The sequence below is a fragment of the Nansenia antarctica genome (assembly GCF_963989245.1).
Source record: "Nansenia antarctica genome assembly, chromosome: 17".
NCBI classification, from domain to species: domain Eukaryota; kingdom Metazoa; phylum Chordata; class Actinopteri; order Argentiniformes; family Microstomatidae; genus Nansenia; species Nansenia antarctica.
Window position 1 is genome coordinate 3,351,141 of NC_137687.1, and position 27,500 is coordinate 3,378,640.

Consider the following 27,500-nt stretch of genomic DNA (forward strand, 5'->3'; position numbering starts at 1 on the left):
TGACCAGTGAGAGATGCACTCCATAGTCCAACAGTCATTATCCCCCAGGCTCATGAAACAAGCCCACTGTAGACAATTGACTGTCTTCCCCAAGCACACCCCATGTATACAGACTATGGAAACCTTAAGCTCACAGCCACTTCGTGAGCTTAGAATGGTAAGGTTCTATCTCCGTTTAGAATGATAAGGTTCTATCTCCGTTTAGAATGATAAGGTTCTATCTCCGTTTAGAATGATAAGGTTCTATCTCCGTTTAGAATGATAAGGTTCTATCTCCGTTTAGAATGATAAGGTTCTATCTCCGTTTAGAATGATAAGGTTCTATCTCCGTTTAGGGTAGTTCAGAGATATTGAGCGTCAACGTTTTTACATTCCATTATGTTTTGTGAGATGGAACCTTTGTGTTTTAATAATTACTAACTCAAAAATGTCAACATTTTAAAAATAACACCACACAGGCATTAATAAACACCTAATGGATCAGGTTATGTAAAAAAAAACTCACGACTTTACTCCTGAACTATCTATCATCACTAGTGTATCCTGTCTCATCCGTCCCTCCAGGTAACTCAGCAGTCATTAAGTCAACTCAGCAGTCGTTCCCACCTGGCAGACGGGCCACATGTCCCCCAGGTACGTCCTGTCCTGGGTCAGGTGAAAGTCCCTGTACACCTGCAGGACAAACTTCAGGTTCAGGTCCTTCCAGTCGGCCGTGTCGTGGATCAGGTAGGCGTTGACCCGCTGCCACGGCTCGTCATCTAGGGTCACAGGGTCACAGGGTCACAGGGTCGCCACAGAACAGGCTTAGACACTATTCACACAAAGCCTTGTTGTTGAGATATCGAGTGCTGCTTGCATGGGGTGAATACATACCTGGGTCTCCGATGTCATGAGGGACCACGTTCTTAGCTTTGACAGGAGAGCAGAGCCCGCTCATCAGATGGAGTCTCTCTGTAGGGTCATGCTGAACCACACTGCCAGCTGAGAGAAAAATTGATTACATTTACATTTACATTTTTTGGCATTTAGCAGACGCCTTATTCCAAAGCGACTTACAATCAATACATTTGAATACTAAGCAAGTGAATCATCAATCCACCAGTCGTAGCAGGAAGAGTAATCCAGCTCAGGCCCGGGGCCAATGATAGAAGGAAAAACCTTCTTCTAAATCACCTTCTTCTAAAACCTAGTTTTATTTTTATTTATTATTTATTTTTTGACACTGGAGAAACAGAGAAACAGTACAAGGGGGGCAATAGAAGTTTTTAGGGGACACAGTAGAGGGGAAAGCGGGTGTCTTTAGGAGACGTAGTGCTGAGGGGCAGAAGATGGATTATGAGCAGTGAAAGATGCATCTCGTACTCGATATGCACACGCTGTAACACACACACACACACACACACACACACACACACACACACACACACACACACACACACACACACACACACACACACACACACACACACACACACACACACACACACACACACACACACACACACACACACACACACACACACACACACACACACACACACACACACACACACACACACACACACACACACACACACACACACACACACACACACACACACACACACACACACACACACACACACACACACACACACACACACACACACACACACACACACACACACACACACACACACACACACACACACACACACACACACACACACACACACACACACACACACACACACACACACACACACACACACACACACACACACACACACACACACACACACACACACACACACACACACACACACACACACACACACACACACACACACACACACACACACACACACACACACACACACACACACACACACACACACTTAACTCACCGATATCATATTGCAGGCTCAAGGCGAGTTTGGGCCAGAGCATGATAAGTGCAAAAGAGGCATAGAAGTGCACGTCGTAGGTGTTGTACATCCTGTACTCCTGACCTGGGGAAACGTGAGGGAACATTCCAGAATATAGATATTTTATTGGATCCCTTAGTGACATTTCCCTGTAGCTCATCAAATAAGCACAGAACACAACATACCGTGAGCTTAGAATGATAAGGTTCTATCTCCGTTTAGGGTAGGTCAGAGATCTTGGGCCCTATTATGCACTTCTTAACTTGCCGTCTTAAGTCTTAATTAAGACGCACCGCCAGGTTAAGACCTACCGCCACCCTTATTATGCGCTTCATACGCGCTACTGCTATTATGCAGGTGTCGATAGGCGCCCACACATAAGACGTAAAACTCCCGTGCATATATTGCTCATTGTGGGAGTGTTCATATGTTAATGAAGTGCACTAGGCGCCCCTGCTATTATGCGATCTGACTTTGCTCCTAGCGCTAAGAAGTGGTTTGAAGGTTTGAAAAGTTCTTAAGTTTAGACTTCATGCACGTTTTGAAACACGAGCGCGCCTCCGCGGTTTGCGCATGCATGTGGGCACACATGAACACGCACGTGGCTCCACGGCAAGACGTCAATTACGGTCACAGTATAAATGCTTTATTTCAGAAGGGAGAGGCAGAGAAGCGCGCTGACCTCCTTCTTAGGACTTCCATAATAGCATAGCGCTAATGACTCAACGCAGCCGGTTCTTAAAGGGAATGGCACCTGGCACGCTGATTGGGTTGATTGAGAAGACGCCCAAAACACACCCATGACTAATTTCTTTGCTTAGCGCCGGGTTTTAGGCGCCCACTACCGCACGCATAATAGCAAAGTGGCCTTGACCACGCCTCCACGTCTTAAGTTTAGATCTACCGCCTCGTCTTATTGATGAAGTGCATAATAGGGCCCCTTGAGCGTCAAAGTTTTTACATTCCATTATGTTTTGTGAGATGGAACCTTTGTATTTTATTAATTACTAACTAAAAAAATTTCAACATTTTAAAAATAACACCACACAGGCATTAATAAACACCTAATGGATCAGATTATGTAAAAAAAACTCAATTTTGACCGAAAATTGAGATAGAACCTTATAATTCTAACGTCACGATACTGTACATCCCAATACAGGATATCAAACAGGGCTTCCATTACAGTATTACATAAATGTACATGTGTGGAGGGCAGAAGTATATGGCAGGGAGAACAATGAGGGTAGGGAGATATGAGGTAATACTGTATATGAGATTTAGATTAGAGCTGTATGCCTCGGAAGAGTGTGGACGCTCCATCATTGAGAATGTGGAAGAGGGGGCTCTGGAATGTATTGGTCTGGAAAGATTAACCTACATCATTAAAGGCAAGCGGAAAGACTTTGACAAGCTGTGGGAACCATACATGAAGAACATGTAGGATAGAATACTTTATACAAAGTGGAGGAACGTTTTGTTTTCGTTTTTGTTTTATTAAGTTGTGTGTGTCTATGTTTGTGAACTTTGTTATAGTATGTTTCTCTTTCTTTGTCTTTTGTTGTTTTGTCTTTGATGTTGGTATATAAAAATGATAATAAAAATATTGTGGAAAAAAAGAACCTCACCCTCCAGGTAGGCGAAGCGTCCGTACTCCTTGATGACGGCGGGCTGAGCAGGCAGCCCCCCCTCCTCGCTGCGTATCCCCCCGCTGACATCACTGTCCTCAGGCAGCTCCGTCCACACCGTCCCCCCGTCCACCACGTAGTACAGCTCGTTGAACAGAGCCGACTTATACCAGGAGGGGAGGGAACTAACACACACAAGAGAGAGAAAGATGCTGATTTATGACTAAAGCAGCATTGAGTGGATGGATGTGCATTGTGTTGTGCAACTGTTGGCACGGCTGGTGCTGTGTTCTGGCATACGCCCTAGCATATTTATCAGACAATACAAAACACGTAAAATGACCATTTAAACAAATGGAAATGACAATGTTTCATAAGCCCATTGCGCACATTTAATATGCGTAAACATGCTTTATTTGTTATGCATGTTTAACAAGGGGACTAACTGTGTACATGTAACCATACATGAAGAACATGTAGGATAGAATACTTTATATGAATGAATGAATGAATGGTCTTTGTTGTCATTGCTATAGTACAGGTACCAAACAACGAAATTTGGGACAAAGTGGAGGATAGTTTTGTTTTTGTTTTGTTTTTTATTCAATCCAAAATTGATGCAGGTTGTGTGTGTCTATGTTTGTGATCTTTGTTATTGTATGTTTCTCTTTCTTTGTCTTTTGTTGTTTTGTCTTTGATGTTGGTATATAAAAATGATAATAAAAAATATTGTAAAAAAATAAAATAAAACTGTGTACCTGTCCTGCACTATAGGTCTCTGCCACTCCTCGATGCTCCTCTCCCACTCTCTGTAGTGTGTCAGGGCGTAGTGACTGAGCGAGGGGGCCGCGTCCCCCTTAGTGCCGTAGAAACGTGTGTACCTCCTAGAACAGACACACAAAACACTGTTGATAAAGTGAAATCCTCTGCTAGACCCGTATATTAACAGTGCTGTAGTGTTGTCATTGTTGTGGTGTTGTCATGTTTTAAGTGTAAGGATTTGGCCTTTTGTCTACATCGGGTGCACTCTGGTTATGTGTCATGCGAAGAAAATCAGTTGCGGTTAAAAAATAACAGTCCAGAGTCTGTCTTTGCCTTTAGGCTGTGTAATTAGAGCCTGTTTGTGTGTGTGTGTGATATGTCAGTTAAGATTGTGGCACATATTAAGAAGCGTACGGGACCTGAGGTGTTCCCTCTCCCTGGAGCCGAAGGTGATCTTAGGCATGTCCCAGGCCAGGCTGAACTCCAGGGCGTTGTGCCCCTGGGCGGGCACCGAACAGCTCACTGCCAGAGCCGCTGCCACTTTCTCCCCCTTTGGAGTGGGTGGGCTGGAGCCTGGGGTGAGACCGGGGTGAGACAGGGGTGAGACAGAGGAGTGTCAAAGGGCGAAAGCTGATCAAAGTTTATGTTCATTAAAGGCTTGGCGGGTTTTACAGTTATACCATAAACCCCGTTTTTTTTCTGCACAGTTCTTTGTCAATACCATACCATCATAAAACCGTCATAAATCTAATAAATGCCTTAATAAAACCGTCCGTGTCAGCACCGACAGCATTTTACACGTGTTGTTCTCATTACCGTAATTCCTAGACTATATGTGCTATCGAATATAGGGTATGTAGCTACTAAGCTAGCTGGCAGGTTGCATGCTGTTGTAACTTTTTTGATTGTCAGGACAGGAAGAGCATGTTTTATTCTTTTCAGAAGGTGGTATCGTAATGGGTGGTCTATTCACACCCGGCTCACTCTTGGTTGGCAACTGAATACAGGCTGATTCCAGTCCCATGAAACGAGGTCACAGAAGTAGTTGAACTTGCGTTGTGGTCTAGGTTGTCAAGGGCACCGACTGTGGTCTAGGTTGTCAAGGGCACCGACTGTGGTCTAGGTTGTCAAGGGCACCGACTGTGGTCTAGGTTGTCAAGGGCACCGACTGTGAACAGCTCCTTTCCGGAGATAAGCAGGAGCCACAACACCGTCTGCTTCAAAGCGTCCACATGTAGAAGTAGTAAGCCAGTCTTCAACAGAGAACAGAGCCTTCAGCGTGGCCGCACCTACTCTGTGGAACTCCCTCCCCATAGTGATCCGCAACGCCCCCACCCTGGACTCCTTCAAACTAGCCCTCAAAACCCATCTGTTCTCCGAGGCATTTGGCCCCTAGTCATTGTTTTAGTTTTTGCTTTGTTTGTTTTCGGTTTTGTCTGTCCGTTCCATCCCCTTGTACAGCGTCCTTGGGTTTTTGAAAAGCGCTATATAAATTAAAGTTATTATTATTATTAATTTGGATAATCCTGTCATACAAAGTGCTTATACCCAAATGGTATAACTGCTGGACAAGTTTCTTGCTTCTGGTTTGTGCATTGTACACACTGATGCCAAGTTGGAACCCATTCATCACCATGGAGGCAAGAGACTTTAGACTTGAAGGCAGTGAGTTGTTTTCTTGACATTTTGTCAGGAAAAGAATATTTCCTATTTTACATCATTTGGAAGGTATGCTGGCCAATACCCAAGTTACAATCAGACTGAGCTTATTTAATGGCCTAAAAAGAGCATATTACCACCAATGTTCTTCTTAAGACTCAAGAAAAACGTGCTTTTCTCATGGATTGTGATTAAGAGATTTTTGAGCACTGTATGCACATTTAAAACATGTCTGGTGGGCTCCTTCCAGTAGGGTCTAAGGAAGCCCAATGCAAAATGTGGTGCTTTTATCCACCCGGTAAGTCTGAACAAGAGCTTTTATCCACCCGGTAAGTCTGAACAAGAGCATTGCACTATGTGCAATATGACAACCCTAGGGTACATAAGGTTGCAGAGAAATAGGAAATGTTAGAATAGGTATAGCATAGCATAGACTAGAGTACAGCACAGTGTTTTATCTGTACAGTATAGTATAGTGGATAGTGTATATAGCCTTTATTTATGTAAACCAGCTCCTTTCCCTTCTTGTTTTTTTTTTGTTTGTTTTTTTTCCTAGCACCAGGGGAGCCCCCCCTCCCAAATTTCGTTGTATGGTACCTGTACTATATCAATGACAATAAAGACCATTCATTCATTCATTCATTCATTCATTCATTGAGCCACTTGACTAACAGTGCTGCTTATGTGACAAAACTTGTGGTTGTATAGTCACGCTATAGTAAAGGCCAAGCAATAGACAAAGTTCATAGCTGTGTAGTTATAATGATGTAAATGTAACCGGGCGGCTGTGGCTTAGGAGGTAGAGCCGCCGTCTAATGATCGAAAGGTCGGCAGATCGGTGGTTCAAGCCCCGGCTGGCCACATGTCGAAGTGTCCTTGGGCAAGACACTGAACCCCGAATTGCTCCCAGTGAGTGGGATCACCTTGCATGGTAGCTTGCCGCCATTGGTGTGTGAATGGGTGAATGAGAGGCCGTTGTAAAGCGCTTTGGATAATAAGTCAGTCCAGCTTTGGCTATATAAGTCAGTCCATTTAAACGTTGGTGATTGGTTGGTAATACTGACCAGTAGGAGAGTCCAGCCGTCCATCAGTGATGAGGTCACTCCACAGCGCCCCGCAGGTTCCCTTTGGACTAAACGCTGTCTGGTGACTGACCTCCCTGTCAGGCTGTGACACACACACACACACACACACACACACACACACACACACACACACACACACACACACACACACACATTCCACAAATCCAATAAGGTTGTGCATATTTAACCCTAAGTGTGAATAGTCTGCTTGCACAACAGTGAAGCCATAATGTGATTAACTGTTACTCATAATAAATTAGATAATGTCGAACCCTAACCTGCTCGCGGGCGGCCATGCACAGAGTGTAGGGGTTCACAGTAGTGCAGTGATGAAGCAGGACTCCAGAGACACCCTCCCCCTCCTTCTCCAGGTGGAATGGTTCGTTCCAGTGGCCCCCGCTCTTGTCGTCCTTGTGGCCCGATCCGTTGACCATCGTCAGCATGATGGAGACATCCAGGGCGTAGTCGTTCCTGTTCTCTATGTCCCAAACAAACACCGCCACTGGCAGGCTAGAGTCCTACAGGACGGGGTGATGGGGGGGGATGAAAGAGAGGAAGAGGAGGAAGAGGAGGAGTCAGAGACCAGGAAGCAGAGAGAGAGAGAGCGATACAGTTAGACAATAACTACAGAGTGCTTGACAGGAAAGTGTAAGGCCAGGATTGCCTGGAGGGATAAAGAAACAAAAAGGAAACAAAACTAGACCCCAGTAATATCAGTAATCCCCCCCTACCCCCACTCCCACTTGAGAACCCAGGTCAGAACCCTCCAGGAGGAGGGTGAACAAGGCATGCAGTCATGCGGTCAGCTCTAGGCCTGACTCAGGGGAGAGGACGCCCCTGCCTTGCATAGTCCCGTGGGCTGCGCCATTTAAACAACCAGGCAATTCTCCTGATTGGGCATCAATGGGACACAAGCTCAGGCTTGATCACCCTGTAGCTGGCCGCCTTAGATGAGTGTCTATCTAGTGTTGAAAAGGCCGAAACACCCCATGATTCAAAGGTACTCTACTGACGATGTGTCCCGAAATGTAACATCCTTCCCATGTCTGAGATACAGCTCCTATGCCACTCTCAACATCAAGGCAAACCTCATGTGCGTACCATCCATTGGCACAACGGACAGTTTAACATCACGTCCCGTGTTTCATGATACTGAGGGTCAAATTTGATTCATTCGAAACCCAGTCACTGTTATTACCTGGTACTCATTTGGGATGACGGGTGACACCTGTCTGCAGGTGAGGGTGACGTTCTGTCCAGGCAGGTGGTAGACGGTCCAGGCCCGGGGGTACAGGGCGTGGTAGAAGGCGTACTCCCCGCAGTATCCCCAGTTCCAGCCCTGCAGCGTGGGGGGGCGCTCCACGGACAACACCTGCTGGTACACCGTCTGACCCCCGCGACGTAGGCACACTGTGAACTGAGATTGGGGGCGGGGGATAGATTGAACATAAGAGAATGTGAGTGCAAGCGACATATCGTGACATTAGAATTAAGGTTCTATCTCCATTTTTGTCAAAATTTAGTTTTTTTTTTTACATAATCTGATCCATTAGGTGTTTATTAATGCCTGTGTGGTGTTATTTTTTAAAATGTTGACATTTTTTAGTTAGTAATTCATAAAATACAAAGGTTCCATCTCACATCTTCTTACTGGAATGTAAACACTTTGACACTCAATATCTCTGAACTGCCCTAAACGGAGATAGAACCTTATCATTCTAAGCTCACGATGTGCAAGTTGAACCGCATTTTGAAGGCCACTAATACGGAAACTGTGTAGCAAAACTGTTGTCCTCCTGGCAGGTGATTGGGTTATTCATGCCATATATTGTGAATTAGGTCTGTTGCAGCTGACCTGCAGGACTTCAGAACTTGATCTTATTGTCTATAAGCCCATTTGAACGCTTGAATTTGTCAAATGAGTTAAAAAAAATTACTACGTTAGAAGTGCATGACCTGTAAGCATACAAAGCCTTGAAAGCGTAATAATAATCATTTTTCATTGACTGATTTGTCCATAGCTTGTTAGTTGATATCTCTTCCCTCTAGGTCAGTGTTTCTCAAACCTCTCCTCAGGGACCACATATTTGATCTGTTCCACCACCAGCACACCTGATTCAACTCATCAAGTGCAAAGCAATTATGGTTTGATTAATTTTATAATTTAATTTAATTTTGCCATTAAACAGACGCTTTTAATCCAAAGCGATTTACAATTACGAATTACAGGGACATTCCCCCTGGAGTAACTGAGGGCTAAGTGCCTTACCCAAGGGCACACTAGTAGTGGTGTGGTTTCAGGCGGGATTTGAACTCACAACCTTCCGATCACAAGTCCAACTCACTATCCACTAGACCTCCACTAGACCTGATTAGTTGAATCGGGTGTGCTGGTGGTGGAACAGATCAAATATGTGGAGCGGCTGGGGCGCCCCGAGGAGAGGGTTGAGAACCACTGCTCTAGGTGATGCTTGTCCAGCATACCTGGTTAGCGATGACAGTTTTGTAGTGGTACATCCCAGGGTTCAGTTGCCATCTGCAGAACTCCCCCCTCCATCCTCGTGTGATGGTTCCTCCCCCGATACCTCCAAGTGGAGCACCTGCAAATATGGGTATGTTTCAATAACAGGGTATATACAGGAATCTTGAGGTTAATTTGAAAGTGACAGTTGGATCTAAGTAACAGTTGGATCTAAGTGACAGTTGGATCTAAGTGACAGTTGGATCTAAGTGACAGTTGACACTAGAACAGCCGTGTCTATTTGGTTGTTAAGTCGTGACGTGTTTCCGGGTCCAAAGTTGGCTGAGGCGCTGTCTTCGAAATGCCTCAGTAATAATAATAATTCATTATATTTATATAGCGCTTTTCCGAGGCTCAAAGACGCTGACAAATATGGGAAAAACGGGAAAGTGCTTCTGTGTCCCTTGTTGTATGAATAGATCAGAGTCTAAAAAACGATTGAACTGTCATTCTACCGCTGTAGTACACTGGTACTCTGGTGGAGGGAATTTCTGGTTTGGACCCGGAAATTGCTAAACGTCACGTTTGACGTCAGTTTTAACAACCGAATAGTGTCTGTCTATGTCATGATGTGTCTACCTACCATAGATCTGTCTGTGTGATGATGTGTCTACCTACCATAGATCTGTCGCAGTGGCAGGGCCCGGAACATATCAATAAAAGGAGCTTTCTTTTCCACTTGAGTCTTCTTATACCACCACTTCAGATACCTGTAGACACACACAGACACAGACACACACACACACACACACACACACACACACACACACACACACACACAGACACACACACACACACACAGAGGAGACCAGGTTACTCAATGTAGCTTTTTGGCTAGTATTGTTTGCGGACCCACTCCGTGTAATGAAACTACTTCTGTATAAATTACAATAACAAACGAACAAGAGCATAATAGTACAGTAACAAACCAAATAGATTAGAAAATATCTAAAGGCCAATGCACACGGCATGCGATTTTGTCGCACCGCCGAATTCGATTCCATTGTTTTGAATGAGACCCAATGAGACAATGCACACGGCGTGCGATGCGATATTGTCGCACGACAACATTCGATTCTCCATTCACATTCATTCATTCATTGGTGTGAATTGAGAATCGAATGTTGTCGTGCGACAAAATCGCACGCCGTGAGCATTGGCCTTAACACGAAACAATGTGTCACAATCAGTGAATTCCATCGGAGTGTGGTTGGGCAGAAGGATGGCATTCCATAGCTACTCGGGGAGGATGACATGTTCAAACACTGCATATAGCACAGTGAATTCAGATGTAATGTGTTCAGCAACTCAGGAGGAAGTCATTATGTCATGAACTGGAAGGGGTAAGATTAATCCATCGGTTATGTGATTATTAAGCATGTCAATGTGCCGTCGGTATGACATCATACACACAATGACATGCTGAAAGCATTTTTTCTCCCCTCTCTCCTCACTCTTCTGTGTCACTCTCACTCTCTCATTCTCTCTATTCATGGTGTGTTTAAATGCAGGCACAGCTGTTTCCAATGCCTTCAGCACTCTGAACCAAAGCTGGGGCGAACAGCGGTCGATTTACATAGAACACAGAAAAGAGCGGAGGGAATTGTGGGATTGCTGGATAAAGGCAGGAATTCTCTGTCCTGGGGTCAGAGTGGCAAGTCGGATAGAGAGGTCTGTGTGTGTGTGTGTGTCTGTGTGTCTGTGTGTCTGTGTGTCTGTACATCTGTGCGTCTGTGTGTATCTGTGTGATTTGGGTTGGAGCACTGAATTATTTTGTGAAAATTCTTTAGTTTAGAAAAAGGACCCAAACAACACATGGGCCTCTAAGCCTGTAGCGACCATTCACCATTCTGAGCCCAACCTTAACATTTGCCAGGGAAAGGAGAGGTGTCACGACTCTGCTGCTGAAACATTGATTAAATGAAACATTTAAAAAATCACATCGGAAACAAGAGCGTGTGGCTCTCTCTCTTTCAGGGTTTCACTCGCTATCCTGCACCTCACCACACACAACTGAGGAGTGGTCAACATTTTCTTGTTTTTTCTGTACATAGTCGGGGCGGCTGTGGCGCAGGAGGTAGAGCCGCCGTCTAATGATCGCAAGGTTGGCAGATCGGCGGTTCGAGCCCCGGCTGGTCACATGTCGAAGTGACCTTGGGCAAGACACTGAACCCCAAAATTGCTCCCAATGAGCGGGCCGGCGCCTTGCATGGCAGCTTGCCGCCATTGGTGTGTGAATGTGTGTGTGAATGTGTGAATGAGAGGCCATTGTAAAGCGCTTTGGAATAAGGCGCTATATAAGTCAGTCCATTTACCATTTTTCAACAGGAGAGCTTTTCTGCTTCAGTTCCTCTTTAAGCTCCTTTGACACACAGATCACCTCGTAATACAGAGGGCAGGTCTAGACTCACTGCATAGCCCATTCTTATCACCCCATCACCCCTGACCCTCAACCCACTGCAGAAACATTATGGCAAACATGTAGCTAACGTAAATGATCAACCGACCATGGTGCCTGTGGTACACAGTGTTGAGATAAAGTGACACACCTTAGAGACAGAGAATGGTTTCATCCTACTTAAAGCTTTTACGGCTTTACTGGAGGGGTGTCTGTTTTGTTTGTGGATTCGGGTGAGACACAATAGCCATACCCTATGTAGAGTCAACCGCATTCATTCTGTTTTTCATAACTGTTTGCTCAGCTCAGTGTGTTTAACGTGTTGCCGATAAGATCTTATAGGCTGACACACACACACACAAATACACGCCGCGGTGTAGGATGGCGGGTAAGTCAAACAAAACACACAGCTTGTGATTGAGAGGTGAGAGAATATCACATAACATGTGGAGGTGAACACTTTTACCGGTCCGGTCGAACAAGCCTAATCCCCACCTCCCCTTCTCTCTCACACACACACACACACACACACACACACACACACACACACTCACACACACACACACACACACACACACACACACACACACACACACAGGATAGAGAGAGGTGTTTTTCTAAGGGTGCGGTTTAGTGACACAGCCATAGATTTAGGCAAGCCATAGTGCAACAGGCTATTGCGTGCCTACACGATAACCTGCTAATAACAGGTTATTGTGTGTCCTGGCAGTTACTTGTAGTATTCAGGTAGGACTGAACTTGCACACCTGTGCAAACCCCACACACCTGCCTGTCCTAACCCCACACACCTGTCTGTCCTAACCCCACACACCTGTCTGTCCTAGACCCACACACCTGTCTGTCCTAACCCCACACACCTGTGTAAACCCCACACACCTGCCTGTCCTAACCCCACACACCTGCCTGTCCTAACCCCACACACCTGTCTGTCCTAACCCCACACACCTGCCTGTCCAAACCCCACACACCTGCCTGTCCTAACCCCACACACCTGTCTGTCCTAACCCCACACACCTGTCTGTCCTAACCCCACACACCTGCCTGTCCTAACCCCACACACCTGTCTGTCCTAACCCCACACACCTGTCTGTCCTAACCCCACACACCTGTGCAAACCCCACACACCTGTCTGTCCTAACCCCACACACCTGTCTGTCCTAACCCCACACACCTGTCTGTCCTAACCCCACACACCTGTCTGTCCTAACCCCACACACCTGTCTGTCCTAACCCCACACACCTGTCTGTCCTAACCCCACACACCTGTCTGTCCTAGACCCACACACCTGTCCTGTGGGGCTGGTAGTAGAGTCATATCATATGAGACTCACATCTGGGTCCCTATACGGCATTAAGACTCATGCTACTTAACTAACCCTGTTTTATTTTATAGACATATGATATTCTGCCTGTATCTCTTACTCATATTTGTCTTAATACACTAAAGATACTCAGAATCCAGTATTATATACATGTTACGGTACATGTGGGAATACGGTACATGTGGGAAAACTAGGGTAAGGGTTAGGTGCCAGGGTGCTAGGGTTAAGGTTAGGGGTAGGGTTAGGATTAGACATGGCAGCATGTACCAAGTCACCCTAGCACCTAACCCCAACCCTAGTTTTCCCACATGTACCGTAACATTAACATAACTGGTTGGTGACAGAAGGTTTGGTCTCACCTGATTCCGAGGCCAATGTGGTCAATGAGGTTGGACAGGGACACGTCTTTGGCTTGGAAGGGTTTCCTCTTCTCTTTGAACTCGTGCGCCAGGCAGATCCGCCAGCCATCCTTCGGTACCTCGTAGCCCGTCTCCGAGGAGACGTACCGACTCATGAGCTCGGCGGTGGGACAGTTGTTGTCACCCGACTCCGTAGTCATGTTACCGCCCGGGGTAGTCGGAACTGGAGTAAGGAGAGATCACTACCGGTGCCTCTGCACTGGATCCCGGTGATCTAGTAGCACAACCCACCACCTGTTGGCGATAATAATCTCGGTTGTACTACAGGGTATATACAGGAATCTTGAGGTTAATTTGAAAGTGACAGTTGGATCTAAGTGACAGTTGGATCTAAGTGACAGTTGGATCTAAGTGACAGTTGGATCTAAGTGACAGTTGACACTAGAACAGCCGTGTCTATGTTACCTACTCGGGGTATATACAGGAATCTTGAGGTTAATTTCAATACCTTTCTAAGGCTTTTTAAAGACCTTGTCAATATTTTTCCAGACCTCACCGCCACTTCGAGCTGTAAGTCATCTTTGTTTTTTAATTAAACTAATAAATTCACGAACTTTTACTAAAAGCTTTTAGGACTCAAACTCTTTGGACAGAGTCTAGTTCAGAAAAATACCTACAAAATTCAAGACCTCATAAAATCGTGATAAGACTTTTTAATACTTATTAAGGGTCTTGATTTTCCCAAAATTGATGTATCAACTTTGAATACTTTTCAAGACACCGTGGATACCCTGTACTTACAATCAATATCGTGGTTTAGAGACCAGGGGGGTGCTGCAATTCATTAACAACTAAAGAGATCAGGCTTCTATTTTTCTACGTTTATATATATATGTAAATATGGGGAAACAACCTATTTCCTGAATGGTGGCTTCTTTATTTTTTATTTTTTTTACCTGGGAAACAAGTTGGACAGGAAAATAGAAAAACCTCAGGTTAACTGTCTGTCCCCATCAAGTGGGAGGCCCAAGTGCCATAATCAATAAAGACATTAATGTTCCCACATAAACTATTTAGCCAAGTCAAGAACTAACAATATTGCTTCTCTACTTGCTACTGAAACGAAAGAGATGTTATTAACGAGGCCCCAAAAACAACTCTTGGACACATCGTGAGTTTAGAATGATAAGGTTCTATCTCCGTTTAGAATGATAAGGTTCTATCTCCGTTTAGAATGATAAGGTTCTATCTCCGTTTAGAATGATAAGGTTCTATCTCCGTTTAGAATGATAAGGTTCTATCTCCGTTTAGAATGATAAGGTTCTATCTCCGTTTAGAATGATAAGGTTCTATCTCCGTTTAGGGCAGTTCAGAGATATTGAGCGTCAAAGTTGTTACATTCCATTATGTTTTGTGAGATGGAACCTTTGTATTTTATTAATTACTAACTCAGAAATGTCAACATTCAAAAAATAACACCACACAGGCATTAATAAACACCTAATGGATCAGACTATGTAGAAAACTCAATTTTGACAAAAAATGGAGATAGAACCTTATAATTCTAACCTCACGACATCATGGTTATTATCTCACAAGCCAGGTAAGATTGGTCCCTACCTAGGAGAGTTGCCAGCGCAGGTGGGTTGTTGCCAGCGCAGGTGGGTTTTAGCCAGTTTTATGTTCTGCAGATCGAGGTGTCCAATAGACCCAATAACACAGTAAACAAACAGCGATGAGAGCTATTGCAGATTAGCAGCTGTGTGTTACAGTCAGGCAGAACATTCAGATGATACTGATGATGGAAAAACTTCACTGTAATTAGATCAACGATGAATTAGATTCTCCAGTTTCCAGCCCAGATGCATGTAACGCTGCTTTCAGCTATAGATGAGACAGACAGACCCACGTGGTCTGTTTTCAGACAGTCTGATTGGCTGCAGATCCGCATGCAAACCCCCGTTCTGATTGGTGGTTGGCGAGCCAGATCATTGCAAACCCCCGTTTTGATTGGTGGTTGGCGAGCCAGATCATTGGACCTTGCGTTTTGATTGGTTGGCGAGGTCCAGATCATTGGACCTTGCTTGATCACGTCGCTAACAATCACAATGCCATCCGATATATCTAGTTAGCCTAGCAGCAAGCATCTACATACCTGATGCTAAATGCTATCTAATGTTGTTATCTTTCCTTCTTCGCGGTAGGTGTTCAAATAGCATTTGGAAGTGGCTGGTCGATGCGCGAGAGAGGGCGCTCAATATGCAAATGAGCTACAGTTGGGCTGTCACTCTGCGCCAGTAAAGTTCAACTTGGACCGAACCAACGTGCGACGGAAAAGGAGGGGTGTCCTTTTTTTCGTTACTGCAATTCGTTCAAATACTAGGTGTATGTATCCTCTGAATACACTATCGTCGATTGTATCTACTGTCTATAGCAAAAAGTTGACCGTCTGTGCCAAAAAGCGCAATTTATGTCCGATTGAATGTAAACAAATAAAAAACCGTTACCCCTCGGATTGGTTAGTTACCATAGAGATCGTCCCCCGCGTCACATATGCCACGGAGCTCTTTTGGGTGGCCAACAGAACGTTGTCCCTGTGTGAATTCTAGAATCTAGTTAGAATCAGTCGAACCAAATTAAACTAGCTGGCACTTTGTAATCTCTTAAACACACTATTAGTATTACCTTGCTGTAGAATGTAAATTGATATGCCTCTCAAACCCAAACATACATTTGCTTCGTTAGACCTCCGATTATTACAGTAAAACACATGCACTGTTTTGGCACTTTCAAAGTAGAAGTGAGTTTTCATGATCTCCCAATGTACAGATGCAACTCAAAAAAATAGAATATCGTGCAAAAGTCCATTCATTTCAGTAATTCAACTTAAAGGGTTAAACTTAAATATGATATAGACTCATTGCATTGTACATATGCATGATTATACTTTTCAGAGGGCTGACATTTCTGTATTTAAAATCCTTTTCTTATTGATTTCATGTAATATTAAACATTTCTGAGATATTTAATTTGGGATTTTCATAAACTGTAAGCCATAATCATCAAATGTATAACAAATAAAGGCTTTAAATATCTCGCTTTGCATGTAATGAGTCTATATAATATCTAAGTTTAACCCTTTAAGTTGAATTACTGAAATAAATGAACTTTTGCACGATATTCAATTGTTTTGAGTTGCACCTGTACATGCAAAAATAACGAATTTTCACCGTGTGTTGTATGGTTTGTCATTTGAACCCATGGATAGGTCATGGTCGTGCAGCTGCGTTGATGTATGATGAATGTTGTGTTTGTGCTTGGTGTTGCTGAAGTCTTGCTGGGTTGAATGTTAGCTCTTTTTTGGGGGGTGATTTTCTCAGTTACATGTGACTGTCCCTAGGCTAGATTTCTTTACTAACTAACTTGGAGTCACAGTCACATTTGAGGCCAAGGTATGTTGTGTAGTCTGTATTTGCATTGCGCACTGTAATAGGCGAGCTATCTAGTTAACTTAGCTTAGCATAAGGGGGTATTCCATCAACGTCGCTAAAGGAAAATCCTGGCTTATTTTTGATAACTCTCGCGAGACCTATAAGAATATGCCTGGATATTTTTAAAGAACTCTCGCGAGACTTATCAGACTAAACCTGGATTTTCCCTTTAGCGACGTTGATGGAATACCCCCCTGCTAGCTACCTCATTTCACGAGACTGCAAAGTCAAGAGTGGTGGTAACTAACTTCTAAAAGGCTTTTTTTACTTTTCACAGCATTCCCCTTTAAGCATGCGTTTAAGTTAAGCGAATACTGTTTAAACTAACTGTAACATGCAGTAACGTTATCATAATGTTTAATTCTGCAGTGATAGCTAGTCACGCAGAAGCTAAGGTGAAAGGTCAGTGTTGTTGTTGATGGTCTCTGTCTCTCTCTCTCTCTGTCTCTCTGTCTCTCTCTCTGTCTGTCTCTCTCTCTCTGTCTCTCTCTCTGTCTGTCTCTCTCTCTCTGTCTCACTCTCTCTCTGTCTCTCTCTGTCTCTCTCTCTCTCTCTCTCTCTCTCTCTCTGTCTCTCTCTGTCTGTCTCTCTCTCTGTCTCTCTCTCTGTCTGTCTCTCTCTGTCTCTCTCTCTGTCTCTGTCTCTCTGTCTCTCTCTCTCTCTCTCTCTCTCTCTCTCTCTCTCTCTCTCTCTCTCTCTCTCTCTCTCTCTCTCTCTCTCTCTCTGTGTGTGCAGATGATCGAGGTGGTGGCCTCCATGGCGCGCGGCCCGGTGTTCCTGGCCGGGGAGGTGATGGAATGCCTCATCACCTTCACCAACCCCCTGTCTCACCTCTCCACCTCCGCCAGCAGGTCTGTCTGTCTGTCTGTGTGTGTGTGTGTGTGTGTCTGTCTGTCTGTCTGTCTGTCTGTCTGTCTGAGTCTGTCTGTCTCTGTCTGTCTGTGTGTGTGTGTGTCTGTCTCTGTCTGTCTGTCTCTGTGTCTGTCTGTCTGTCTCTCTCTCTCTCTCTCTCTCTCGTTGTCCTCTAACATTACATTGTGTTGATAAAGGTTGTATATGTTACGGTACATGTGGGAAAACTAGGGTTAGGTGCTAGGGTGCTAGGGTTAGGGTTAGACATGCCAGCATGTACCAAGTCGACGTAGCACCTAACCCTAACCCTAGTTTTCCCACATGTACCGTATTCCCACATGTACCGTAACATATACATCAAACGGTTTACAGCAGTTTTACTGAACCGCCACCCCTCTCTCTCTCCCTGTGTGTCAGTGAGATGCTGGCGTGGGCCAGCGCTCAGATCCACTGCCAGTTCCATGCCAGTGAGAGCAGGGTGGCCCTGCCCGCCCAGGGCAACAAGCAGGACGTCCAGGCAGAGAGTGACACCGTGCTGATCCCCAGCAGAGGTGAGCACTGAAGGAATGGGAGGAGAGAGAGAGAGAGAGGAGGGAGAGTTAGTCAACACTCACACACTCGCACACAAACACGCCTCGAGATTCCGGGAAAGCCAACATTCTCTTTCGCTAACAAACTGAAACTCTCTCTCTCTCTCTCTCTCTCTCTCTCTCTCTCTCTCTCTCTCTCTCTCTCTCTCTCTCTCTCTCTCTCTCTCTCTCTCTCTCTTTCTCTCTCTGCCAACACACCATCTCTCTCTCTCTCTCTCTGTCAACACACCATCTCTCTCTCTCTCTCTCTCTCTCTCTCTCTGTCAACACACCATCCACAACACAATTTTGGATGGTGTGTCAGATTTCACTTTTCTAATAGTTCACAATTTAAAGGATTCAGTTAAGTTCAATATTGTAAATGTTATAGTCCGATGGTTCCTTTAACCTGAAGGTATTCTATGTGTCAAAAGAATCCAAACCATGGATTAGCTACAGTTTATCTTGGCCAGACTACTTTTGGAGTAAGGAACCCATTGCAAAATACTGAATATATCCTTTGAGTAGCTGGTAATATTTACTATAACCCCTACCCATCTCGTCAACATGTTTTCTTTCCTCAAGCTAATCACATGGTCCCAAGGCCCTACTGTACAAATCCACTCTGTCTGTCTGAGCCAAGACTGTTAATATCCTTGTGATGGAGATTAGAGCCTTGAGAATCCCCCTTCTACGGAGCCCCCCTGGGGTCATATGGTAGAAAAAAATGATTTGATGTGTGAATCTGTTCCCTCTGTTTAGTAATTCGTTAGGGTTAGGGTTGGGCCCTATGAGCCAGAACGATCGCAAGGATTAGGGTTAGGGTTAGGATTCGAATCCTTGCGATCGTTCTGGCTCGTAGGGCCTAACCCTAACGAATTACTAAACAGAGGGAACAGATTCACACATCAAATACTTTCTTTCTACCATGTGACCCCAGGGGGGCTCCGTACCCTTCTCATAGTCTGCTTGCATTTAATTTAGCTGGTCTAGAAAACTACAATTACCTCTCAGAGAGGACCACAATTGATTGCATTGAGTCTTGGAAAATTACTTTTTTTTCAGACACATAATAATTTCACTCTTCACTCTCCCCTGTTTCTCTCCCCTTTCTCTGAACCAGGAGAGCGAGGACAGTGCATGCTGGACACCCCGCCCAAGATACTGTTCTGTGACCTGCGCCTGGACCCTGGAGAGAGCAAAACCTGTAAGATAGATAATACATTTCTGCCTCTGTAACATATATATATATATATACTCCCATACCGTGAAGTTAGAATTATAAGGTTCTATCTAAATTTTTATTTTTTATTTTTTTTTTTTTACATAATCTGATCCATTAGGTTTTTAAAATGTTGACATTTTTGAGTTAGTAATTAATAAAATACAAAGGTTCCATCTCACAAAACATAATGTAATGTAAAAACGTTGACGCTCAATATCTCTGAACTGCCCTAAACGGAGATAGAACCTTATCATTCTAAACGGAGATAGAACCTTCTCATTCTAAACGGAGATAGAACCTTATCATTCTAAACGGAGATAGAACCTTATCATTCTAAACGGAGATAGAACCTTCTCATTCTAAACGGAGATAGAACCTTATCATTCTAAACGGAGATAGAACCTTATCATTCTAAACGGAGATAGAACCTTATCATTCTAAACGGAGATAGAACCTTATCATTCTAAACGGAGATAGAACCTTCTCATTCTAAACGGAGATAGAACCTTCTCATTCTAAACGGAGATAGAACCTTCTCATTCTAAGCTCACGATACTTCAAGAGAATTTAAGGTGAAAAGAGATTCATCAGACCAGCTGTGCCATAAATTCTCTCTCTCTCTGTCACTCTTCTCTCTCAGACTCGTACAGTGAGGTTGTGCCCAACGACGGCCCTCCTAGTTTCCGCGGCCAGGCTGTGAAGTACGTCTACAAGCTGACCATCGGCTGCCAGCGGGTCAACTCCCCCATCAAACTACTGAGGGTTCCCTTCAGGGTGCTCGTCCTGCACGGTGAGTTGTCCTCCTCCGCCACCACACTCCATCCAGAGCCCTTAGGTCAGCTGAGCAACTGCTCCTGGAGGTCCCCAGGACTAAATTAAAAACTAGAGGGGACAGAGCCCTAAGGCCGCCCCTAGGCTCTGGAACAGTCTCCCCCTCCACATCAGAGCCGCCGAGAGCATTGAGGCTTTTAAAAAAACGAGTCAAAACACATCTTTTCTCCCTGGCCTTTGACCTGAGGTGAGCCTGCCTTCCCGACGCTGCACTCTTTGCACTTTTATTTGTTCTGCACCTTGCTGCTTTTAGTGTATTTTTCTATTTTATCAGTTTTCTTTAATCTGTATTTTATCTCTTTTATCTTGTTTTTCTTTTTATATTTGATCTGTTAAGCACTTTGGGCGGCTCTTGTCGTTGTAAATGTTGTACTATATAAATAAACGTTACTTACTTACTTACTCCTGTCTCACTGGCTCCCGTATTCACTCTAAACTAACCATCTATCAAACTTTCATTGTGATATCAAACGTAGCCTATATTTTAAAAAGTTGGGATGGCAGCTCCCATCAATAGTCTTTTATAATTGAAGAAGGCAGCTTGCTGTTCCCGAAAACGTTAAATACATAATTTAAGCATCAGAGTACAGTGTTTCCTCCAGGAATTTTTACAATGGTGGCGGGTAGTGCTGACCGCGCGCGCGCTCGCGATTTTTTCGCGTGCACGCGCATGAAACGCGCACGCGCGCTCAAAACAACGACATAATTTCAGGCAAAACTCGAGGATGGCCCAAAAAAATTAAATGTTTTCCTGTACTTCTCCCGTGTGTCTCTTATTGTCTGTGTCTGCATGTTTTTCCAGCATGTAATTCCGTTGTCAATAAAAACAAAAACACTGATCTGACGGTTTTTTTCACAACGTTATTACTTGTCACTTTAAGCCCAGGAGGGAGTTAGCGATTAGCGATGTTTAGCTTAGCTTAGTTTAACAGAAGTATCTTCACTTTTAACATGACTTCCCGTGGTCGTAGAGGGCTGGTCGACGGCTTAAAATGACCGTGTAGACCTGTAGACCTTATCCAGCTATAGTCTTGTGTTTCTACCCCGGGCATAGCCGGTGTTATTCACGGACAAACACTCCTGTTAGAGTGGTTCTAGTACACTGGACATAGGTAACACATAGAGAGGCTTCTCCTCTCTCTCTCCATCCTACACTACACTACACTACGCATCCTATACTACACTACACTACGCTAGCTCGCGGTGTTCGGGTGACAGCCAGGGCGCGTTCGTAAATACGCTCTGGAAATCTGATCAGCACTCACGGAATGCCTCTTGTCCAATCAAATGACTTGGTCCCTTTATGACGTTGAACCCAGTGTGCGCTCCGGGGCTCTCAGAGCGAATTTACGAACGCAGCCTCAAGTTCAATACTCGCGACACACACGGACTGGTCCAGTTTCAGCGCTTGTGGGTGTGTCTAGCGCTGTGAAGGTCTGAAAAGCGACCTAAATCTTTTTTTTTTTTTTGGGTTGAGAAATCTGAATGGTGGCGGAGGAAATTCCATCGTGGCGGTCCGCCACGATGAAATGCATGTAGAGGAAACACTGGAGTAAGAGTGTGTGGCTCTCTTTCTATCTACCTTTCACCCGCCAGCTTGCACCTCACCAAACTGGTGTGCATTTGTTTTTTCTTGCTTTTCTAAATATTGGCTCTCAGCACAATCACACAGATTTCTATGTCAAAGAGACCGTGGTATTTGGTTGTTCAGTCTGACGTCAAACGTGACGTTTAGCAATTTCCGGGTCCAAACAAGAAATTCCCTGCACCAGAGTACCAGTGTACTACAGCGGTAGAATTATAGTTCAATCGTTTTTTAGACTGGGATCTATTCATACAACAAGGGACACAGCACTTTCCCGTTTTTCCCATATTTGTCAGCGTCTTTGAGCCTCGGAAAAGCGCTATATAAATATAATGAATTATTATTATTACTGAGGCATTTCGAAGACAGCGCCTCAGCCAACTTTGGACCCGGAAACACGTCACGACTTAACAACCGAATTACACAATGTTGACATCTGAGAGACATGCTTTGCTTAGTGACCTGCTTGTTCCGTCTCCCCAGGCATGCCAGAGCCGCCGTTCCCCCAGGACGAGGAGGTGGCCCCCTCCAACCCCTTCCTGGAGGAGGAGGACGGGGGCCGCAGAGACGTGCGTCCGCTGGACAGAGCTCTGGACATGCTGATGATCACCACCTCACGCCGCTGTCCCCGTGAGTTTGTCTCTGTCTGCAGCGGCCACACCATAGAGTTAGTGATTATGAGGGATTGTGTCAGGGTATCTGCGGTGTCTTGAAAAGTATTAAAAGTTGCTAAATACATTTTGGGAAAATCAAGACCCTTAATAAGTATTAAAAAGTCTTATCACGTTCATCATTTTATGATGGTCTTGAATTTTATAGGTATTTTTCTGAATTAGACTTTGTTTGAAGTTGTTTGAGTCCTAAAAACCTTTAGTAAAAGTTCGTGAATTTATTAGTTTTATTAAAAAAACAAAGATGAACCGGAAATTCTGTTGTATGATAGTGGTCTAGTCTATTGCAAACTAAAAGTTTGAGGTGAAGTTAAAGGTGTCACTGATGTAAACGGTTACAGCTCGAAGTGGCGGTGAGGTCTGGAACAATATTGACAAGGTCTTTAAAAAGTCTTAGAAAGGTATTGAAATTAACCTCAAGATTCCTGTATATACCCTGAGTAGGTAACATAGACACGGCTGTTCTAGTGTCAACTGTCACTTAGATCCAACTGTCACTTTCAAATTAACCTCAAGATTCCTGTATATACCCTGGTATTTGTATAGTAATGTCCTCTCAAGTAATGCTTTATCTACGGGCCATGATCCTGTGGCCTTCACTTTGTGTCGGTTCTTGTTTTTTGTTCCCCTTGGTATTAAGAGTTATAGTCACATGACTGTTTGTGCTCTACCATTGTCTGAGGTCATTTTTTGACCACTCCGCTGTGTGGTTTCTAATCTCACTATTTGACAAGCAGCAGTGGCATGCAGCTAAGTTTGAACTCTCTTTTTTTTTTCAGATCTGTTCAACATAACCAACATGCGGGGGAAGGTGGCCAAGTTCTGCATCTTCAAGATTGTCTACAGACTAGGAGAGGACATCATCGGCACATTCAACTTCTCAGAGGGGGATATTCCCTGTATACAGGTGTGTGTGTGTGTGTGATATCCCCTGTATACAGGTGTGTGTGTGTGTGGTAAATGGACTGCACTTATATAGTGCCTTTTTTGCGGCTCCAAAGCGCTTTACAACGGCCTCTCATTCACCCGTTCACACACACATTCACACACCAATGGCGGCAAGCTGCCATGGCCCGCTCAAAACTGGGAGCAATTTTGGGGCTCAGTGTCTTGCCCAAGGACACTTCGACGTGTGGCCAGCCGGAGCTCGGACCGCTGATCTGCCAACCTTGTGATCATTAGACGACGACTCTACCTCCTGCGCCACAGCCGCCCGTGTGTGTGTGTGTGTGGGGCTTGTTGTCTGTCAGCTCTCAACATACTTTTATCTGTATGAGGATGTTAAAACAAGTGTGTGTGTGTGTGTGTGTGTGTGTGTGTGTGTGTGTGTGTGTGTGTGTGTGTGTGTGTGTGTGCGTGTGCGTGTGTGCGTGTGTGTGTGTGTGTCAGTACTCCGTCAGTCTGCAGAGTGAGGAGGAGATCCAGGAGCAGTACCAGCGCCGGCCGGGTCAGACGGTCAGTGTGACGGGTCACGGTCGTCACCTGGAGTCCTGCCTCCACACGGCGTCCAGCCACTTCTCACTCCCCGTCCCCCTCAACGTCACACCCGGGTTCAGCACAGACATCGGTCAGTTAAACCTGCAAACCTAAACTACTACCACACACACACACACACACACACACACACACACACACACACACACACACACACACACTCAAATACTCAAATGTTGATTCTGTTGGTCCCTACTACTACTGCTCATGATCTGGTGTAATATATGACACTGCCATGACATTTAAAGGAGGTCAAGCACTCTCTCTCTATCCTTTAAGCCTGCCTGTATATTCATCTTGCACTCTTCTTCTAACCTCCTGAACTCTGATCTCTTTTGTCCACAGTGACCCTAAGATGGCGGCTGCACTTTGAGTTCGTCACTTCCAGAGAGCCTATGGAGCCGCCCACTGTGCTTCAGAACCAATCGGAGGTCACCGTGTGGACGGGGGCGGAGCATGTCGACGTGGACACCTTCAGTTGGGACCTGCCCATCAAAGTGCTTCCGACCAATCCTGCTCTGGCTTCCTATGTGTCCCAGTTTTCAGGGACCAACAGCATCAACATTTGAGTGTGTACACGTGTGTGTGTGTGTGTGTGTGTGTGTGTGTGTGTGTGTGTGTGTGTGTGTGTGTGTGTGTGTGTGTGTGTGTGTGTTGAGAGGAACAAAGGACAGTGTTGTGTGTGTGTGTGTGTGTGTGTGTGTGTGTGTTGAGAGGAACAGAGGACAGTGTTGTATATGCACAGTCAGTGATGTATTTCAAATGTAAATTCCAGCGGCCTATTTTTGCATTTTAACGTCTGCAGTGTGCATCCAATATTTTTCTTTGAATGCTCTCATGCCTCTTTTTATAGTTGACGACACGACCAGCGCAATAAGTGCTTCTAACTGCAGTGTCTGTTACATTTCTATATTTATTTGTGTCCCCTATATTCAAAACCCTGCATTGCGTTTGTGACCTGAAAGCAGATGTGATTTCATATTCAAGAGTTTCTACTCTGTTTCTCCAACTGTTATATTCTGTTGTTTATTCCGTATGAATAGTACAAAGACTGTACAGAGATGTGAATCATGAATTAAACAAATGGGTTTTGAATCTGACCAGAACATGAAGAATGGGTTATTTAACACACGTGTTTTCACTGAACAAGAGAATGTTTTAATCATAGGATAACTGAGTTGCATTACAAGGCAGAACAAAGTACAACAATATTGTGATATATATATATTACTATAAGGGCTGATATTTACAGTTGTGCATCATGTGATAAATGGAGGCTTATATCATGCGGCTTGAGATTATTATTTAGTGGCAACCTTTAAAAAACAGATGAAGGAAGAAGGTGCAGCTACTCTACTATCCCTCACCACAGGTTAACAGATACGATATAGTATTTATCTCACTGGTTGCATATCAGGTATAATAGCATAGGTAAATAGTAATACCAGCAGCTTTAAACAGTATATAATCCATTCTGAAGTACCCATATTACACCAGCCATAAGCAGAGACCCTCAGATTGTGACAATGACTAATAACAATAAACACAATCCAATAGGAGAGCTGCACCTGTGTCTTACCTCCTTCACTTTACACTCCCAAGATTATCTATGCTGTTAATGTCATCCATGCAGTTTAAATGTTAATGGTTACGGGTCTGCAGCTGAAGTGAGAACTGAGACCTTGGGTACACAGGCAGTTGGTTATTATATAATTAGAAGGACTGGTAGTGTGGCTGATGATAGTCCCTTCCTGGTCAGCCCTCCAGCAGCATGTTGAGCGTGCCGTGGCTGGGGTCACGGTCCTGTCCATCCCCAGGGATGCAGCGTAGGCGCCGGTCAGCGCTCTGCACCAGGGACACCTTACAGGTGACTGGTTCTACCCGCAGCTCACACCACGCAGGGAAGTCCACGGGCCGCTGCACCCTGGAGGGAGAGAGAGAGGAACTGAATGGGTGACGATGCCCTTATAATAATAATAATAATAATAATAATACACACACACAAACACACATACATATACACACACATACATATACACACACATACACACACATACACATACACATACACATACACACACACACAGACACACACACACATACACACACACACACACACACACACACACACACACACATACACATACACATACACATACACATACTCATACACACACACACACATACACACACACATACACACACACACACACACACCTTTATAATAATAATAATAATAACTTTTATTTGTATACCGCTTTTCCTGCAAACGTTGCAGCTCAATTACTACCTTACTCACTACCCCTTGGCTTAAAGCCTGTGTGCTTCTATATTGATTACATTGAACTGTACTTGAGAACAACAACCATAACTAAAAAACCCTTTCAAACCCCTATCATATTAAAAAAAAAATATTCATAGTCATATTCAACTTTTCAATGATCTGGAAAAGCTAAAAAAAACATATATTGAGAGAGAATCCAAACGTTGATTGAAAAGCGAAGAAGAAATGATAACCCTCACTCCCCTTACACAGGGGTCATATTTCCACCGTTAATTTCAATAAGTCGACAGAGAAGAAAGGCTGCCGATAGGTGGGTCACCTGACAGGTGTGCACTGTACTCACGTCTCACAGCAGCCGACACCTACAGGATGCAGACAGGTGCACTGCAGACAGCCACTCTCCATCCAGGACTCTCCCAGAGTGAAGTGCCTGCCCTCGTACACACACAGTGCTGGGACACACACACACACAGAGACCACCAGGGATGTTAGCCCAACCAAATACATACAATCCAAGTCCACAAAAACCCTTGAAAATGTATGAATACATACATACATTATTCATACATCAAGAAGAATCAAATCCCTAAATCTAGGCCTAGAATTACTGAAGATACCGATGAAATCTGAACAGAATTAGCAAATCTTTAACACATCGTGAGCTTAGAATTATAAGGTTCTATCTCCGTTTAGGGCAGTTCAGAGATATTGAGCGTCAAAGTTTTTACATTCCATTATGTTCTGTGAGATGGAACCTTTGTATTTGATGAATTACTGACTCAAAAATGTCAACATTTTAAAAAATAACACCACACAGGCATTAATAAACACCTAAT

At 44.4% G+C, this 27,500-nt stretch overlaps 3 protein-coding genes across 5 annotated transcripts in view; 1 reads left to right on the plus strand and 2 right to left on the minus strand.

Annotated features, from left to right (window-relative positions):
• gba2 (glucosidase, beta (bile acid) 2) overlaps positions 1 to 15,418 on the minus strand; it is an 18,683-nt gene extending 3,265 nt beyond the window's left edge. Inside the window, 14 exon segments of the mRNA XM_080547821.1 lie at positions 522 to 580; positions 583 to 758; positions 874 to 981; positions 1,887 to 1,991; positions 3,536 to 3,720; positions 4,294 to 4,419; positions 4,717 to 4,870; positions 7,021 to 7,123; positions 7,320 to 7,559; positions 8,240 to 8,458; positions 9,526 to 9,641; positions 10,181 to 10,272; positions 13,663 to 13,956; positions 15,283 to 15,418. Coding sequence (XP_080403947.1) covers positions 522 to 580; positions 583 to 758; positions 874 to 981; positions 1,887 to 1,991; positions 3,536 to 3,720; positions 4,294 to 4,419; positions 4,717 to 4,870; positions 7,021 to 7,123; positions 7,320 to 7,559; positions 8,240 to 8,458; positions 9,526 to 9,641; positions 10,181 to 10,272; positions 13,663 to 13,862 — 1,883 coding nt within the window. The 5' untranslated portion in view covers positions 13,863 to 13,956; positions 15,283 to 15,418.
• A 388-nt stretch (positions 15,419 to 15,806) lies between these two features.
• Positions 15,807 to 25,342, plus strand: rgp1 (GP1 homolog, RAB6A GEF complex partner 1). 3 transcript variants are annotated; one of them, XM_080547820.1, is made up of 9 exons: positions 15,807 to 15,862; positions 17,889 to 18,004; positions 18,423 to 18,556; positions 19,698 to 19,781; positions 20,440 to 20,589; positions 22,699 to 22,845; positions 23,666 to 23,793; positions 24,276 to 24,453; positions 24,726 to 25,342. In XM_080547820.1, exons 2-9 carry the CDS (start codon positions 17,889 to 17,891, stop codon positions 24,947 to 24,949), a joined length of 1,161 nt encoding a protein of 386 aa, XP_080403946.1. In that variant the 5' UTR covers positions 15,807 to 15,862; the 3' UTR covers positions 24,950 to 25,342. The 3 variants fall into 3 exon arrangements, with proteins under 3 accessions (XP_080403946.1, XP_080403945.1, XP_080403944.1); XM_080547819.1 differs by lacking the exon at positions 15,807 to 15,862 and adding an exon at positions 16,032 to 16,047; XM_080547818.1 differs by lacking the exon at positions 15,807 to 15,862 and adding an exon at positions 16,968 to 17,114.
• Positions 25,343 to 26,135: 793 nt separating this feature from the next.
• The window catches only part of msmp1 (microseminoprotein, prostate associated 1), a gene marked incomplete at both ends in the record, with an annotated part of 1,561 nt that continues 196 nt past the window's right edge, over positions 26,136 to 27,500 (minus strand). Inside the window, 2 exons of the mRNA XM_080547743.1 lie at positions 26,136 to 26,304; positions 27,008 to 27,116. Of these exons, the coding sequence (XP_080403869.1) occupies positions 26,136 to 26,304; positions 27,008 to 27,116 (278 nt within the window). The remainder of the gene's footprint in view (positions 26,305 to 27,007; positions 27,117 to 27,500) is intronic.

Excerpts from the sequence above, each read along its gene's own strand:
- rgp1 (XM_080547820.1), top strand. The coding sequence starts at position 17,889 with ATGATCGAGGTGGTGGCCTCCATGGCGCGCGGCCCGGTGTTCCTGGCC. Across the intron at positions 18,005-18,422 it reads CTCTCCACCTCCGCCAGCAG|TGAGATGCTGGCGTGGGCCA; the intron begins GTCTGTCTGTCT and ends CCTGTGTGTCAG. Across the intron at positions 24,454-24,725 it reads CGGGTTCAGCACAGACATCG|TGACCCTAAGATGGCGGCTG; the intron begins GTCAGTTAAACC and ends TTTTGTCCACAG.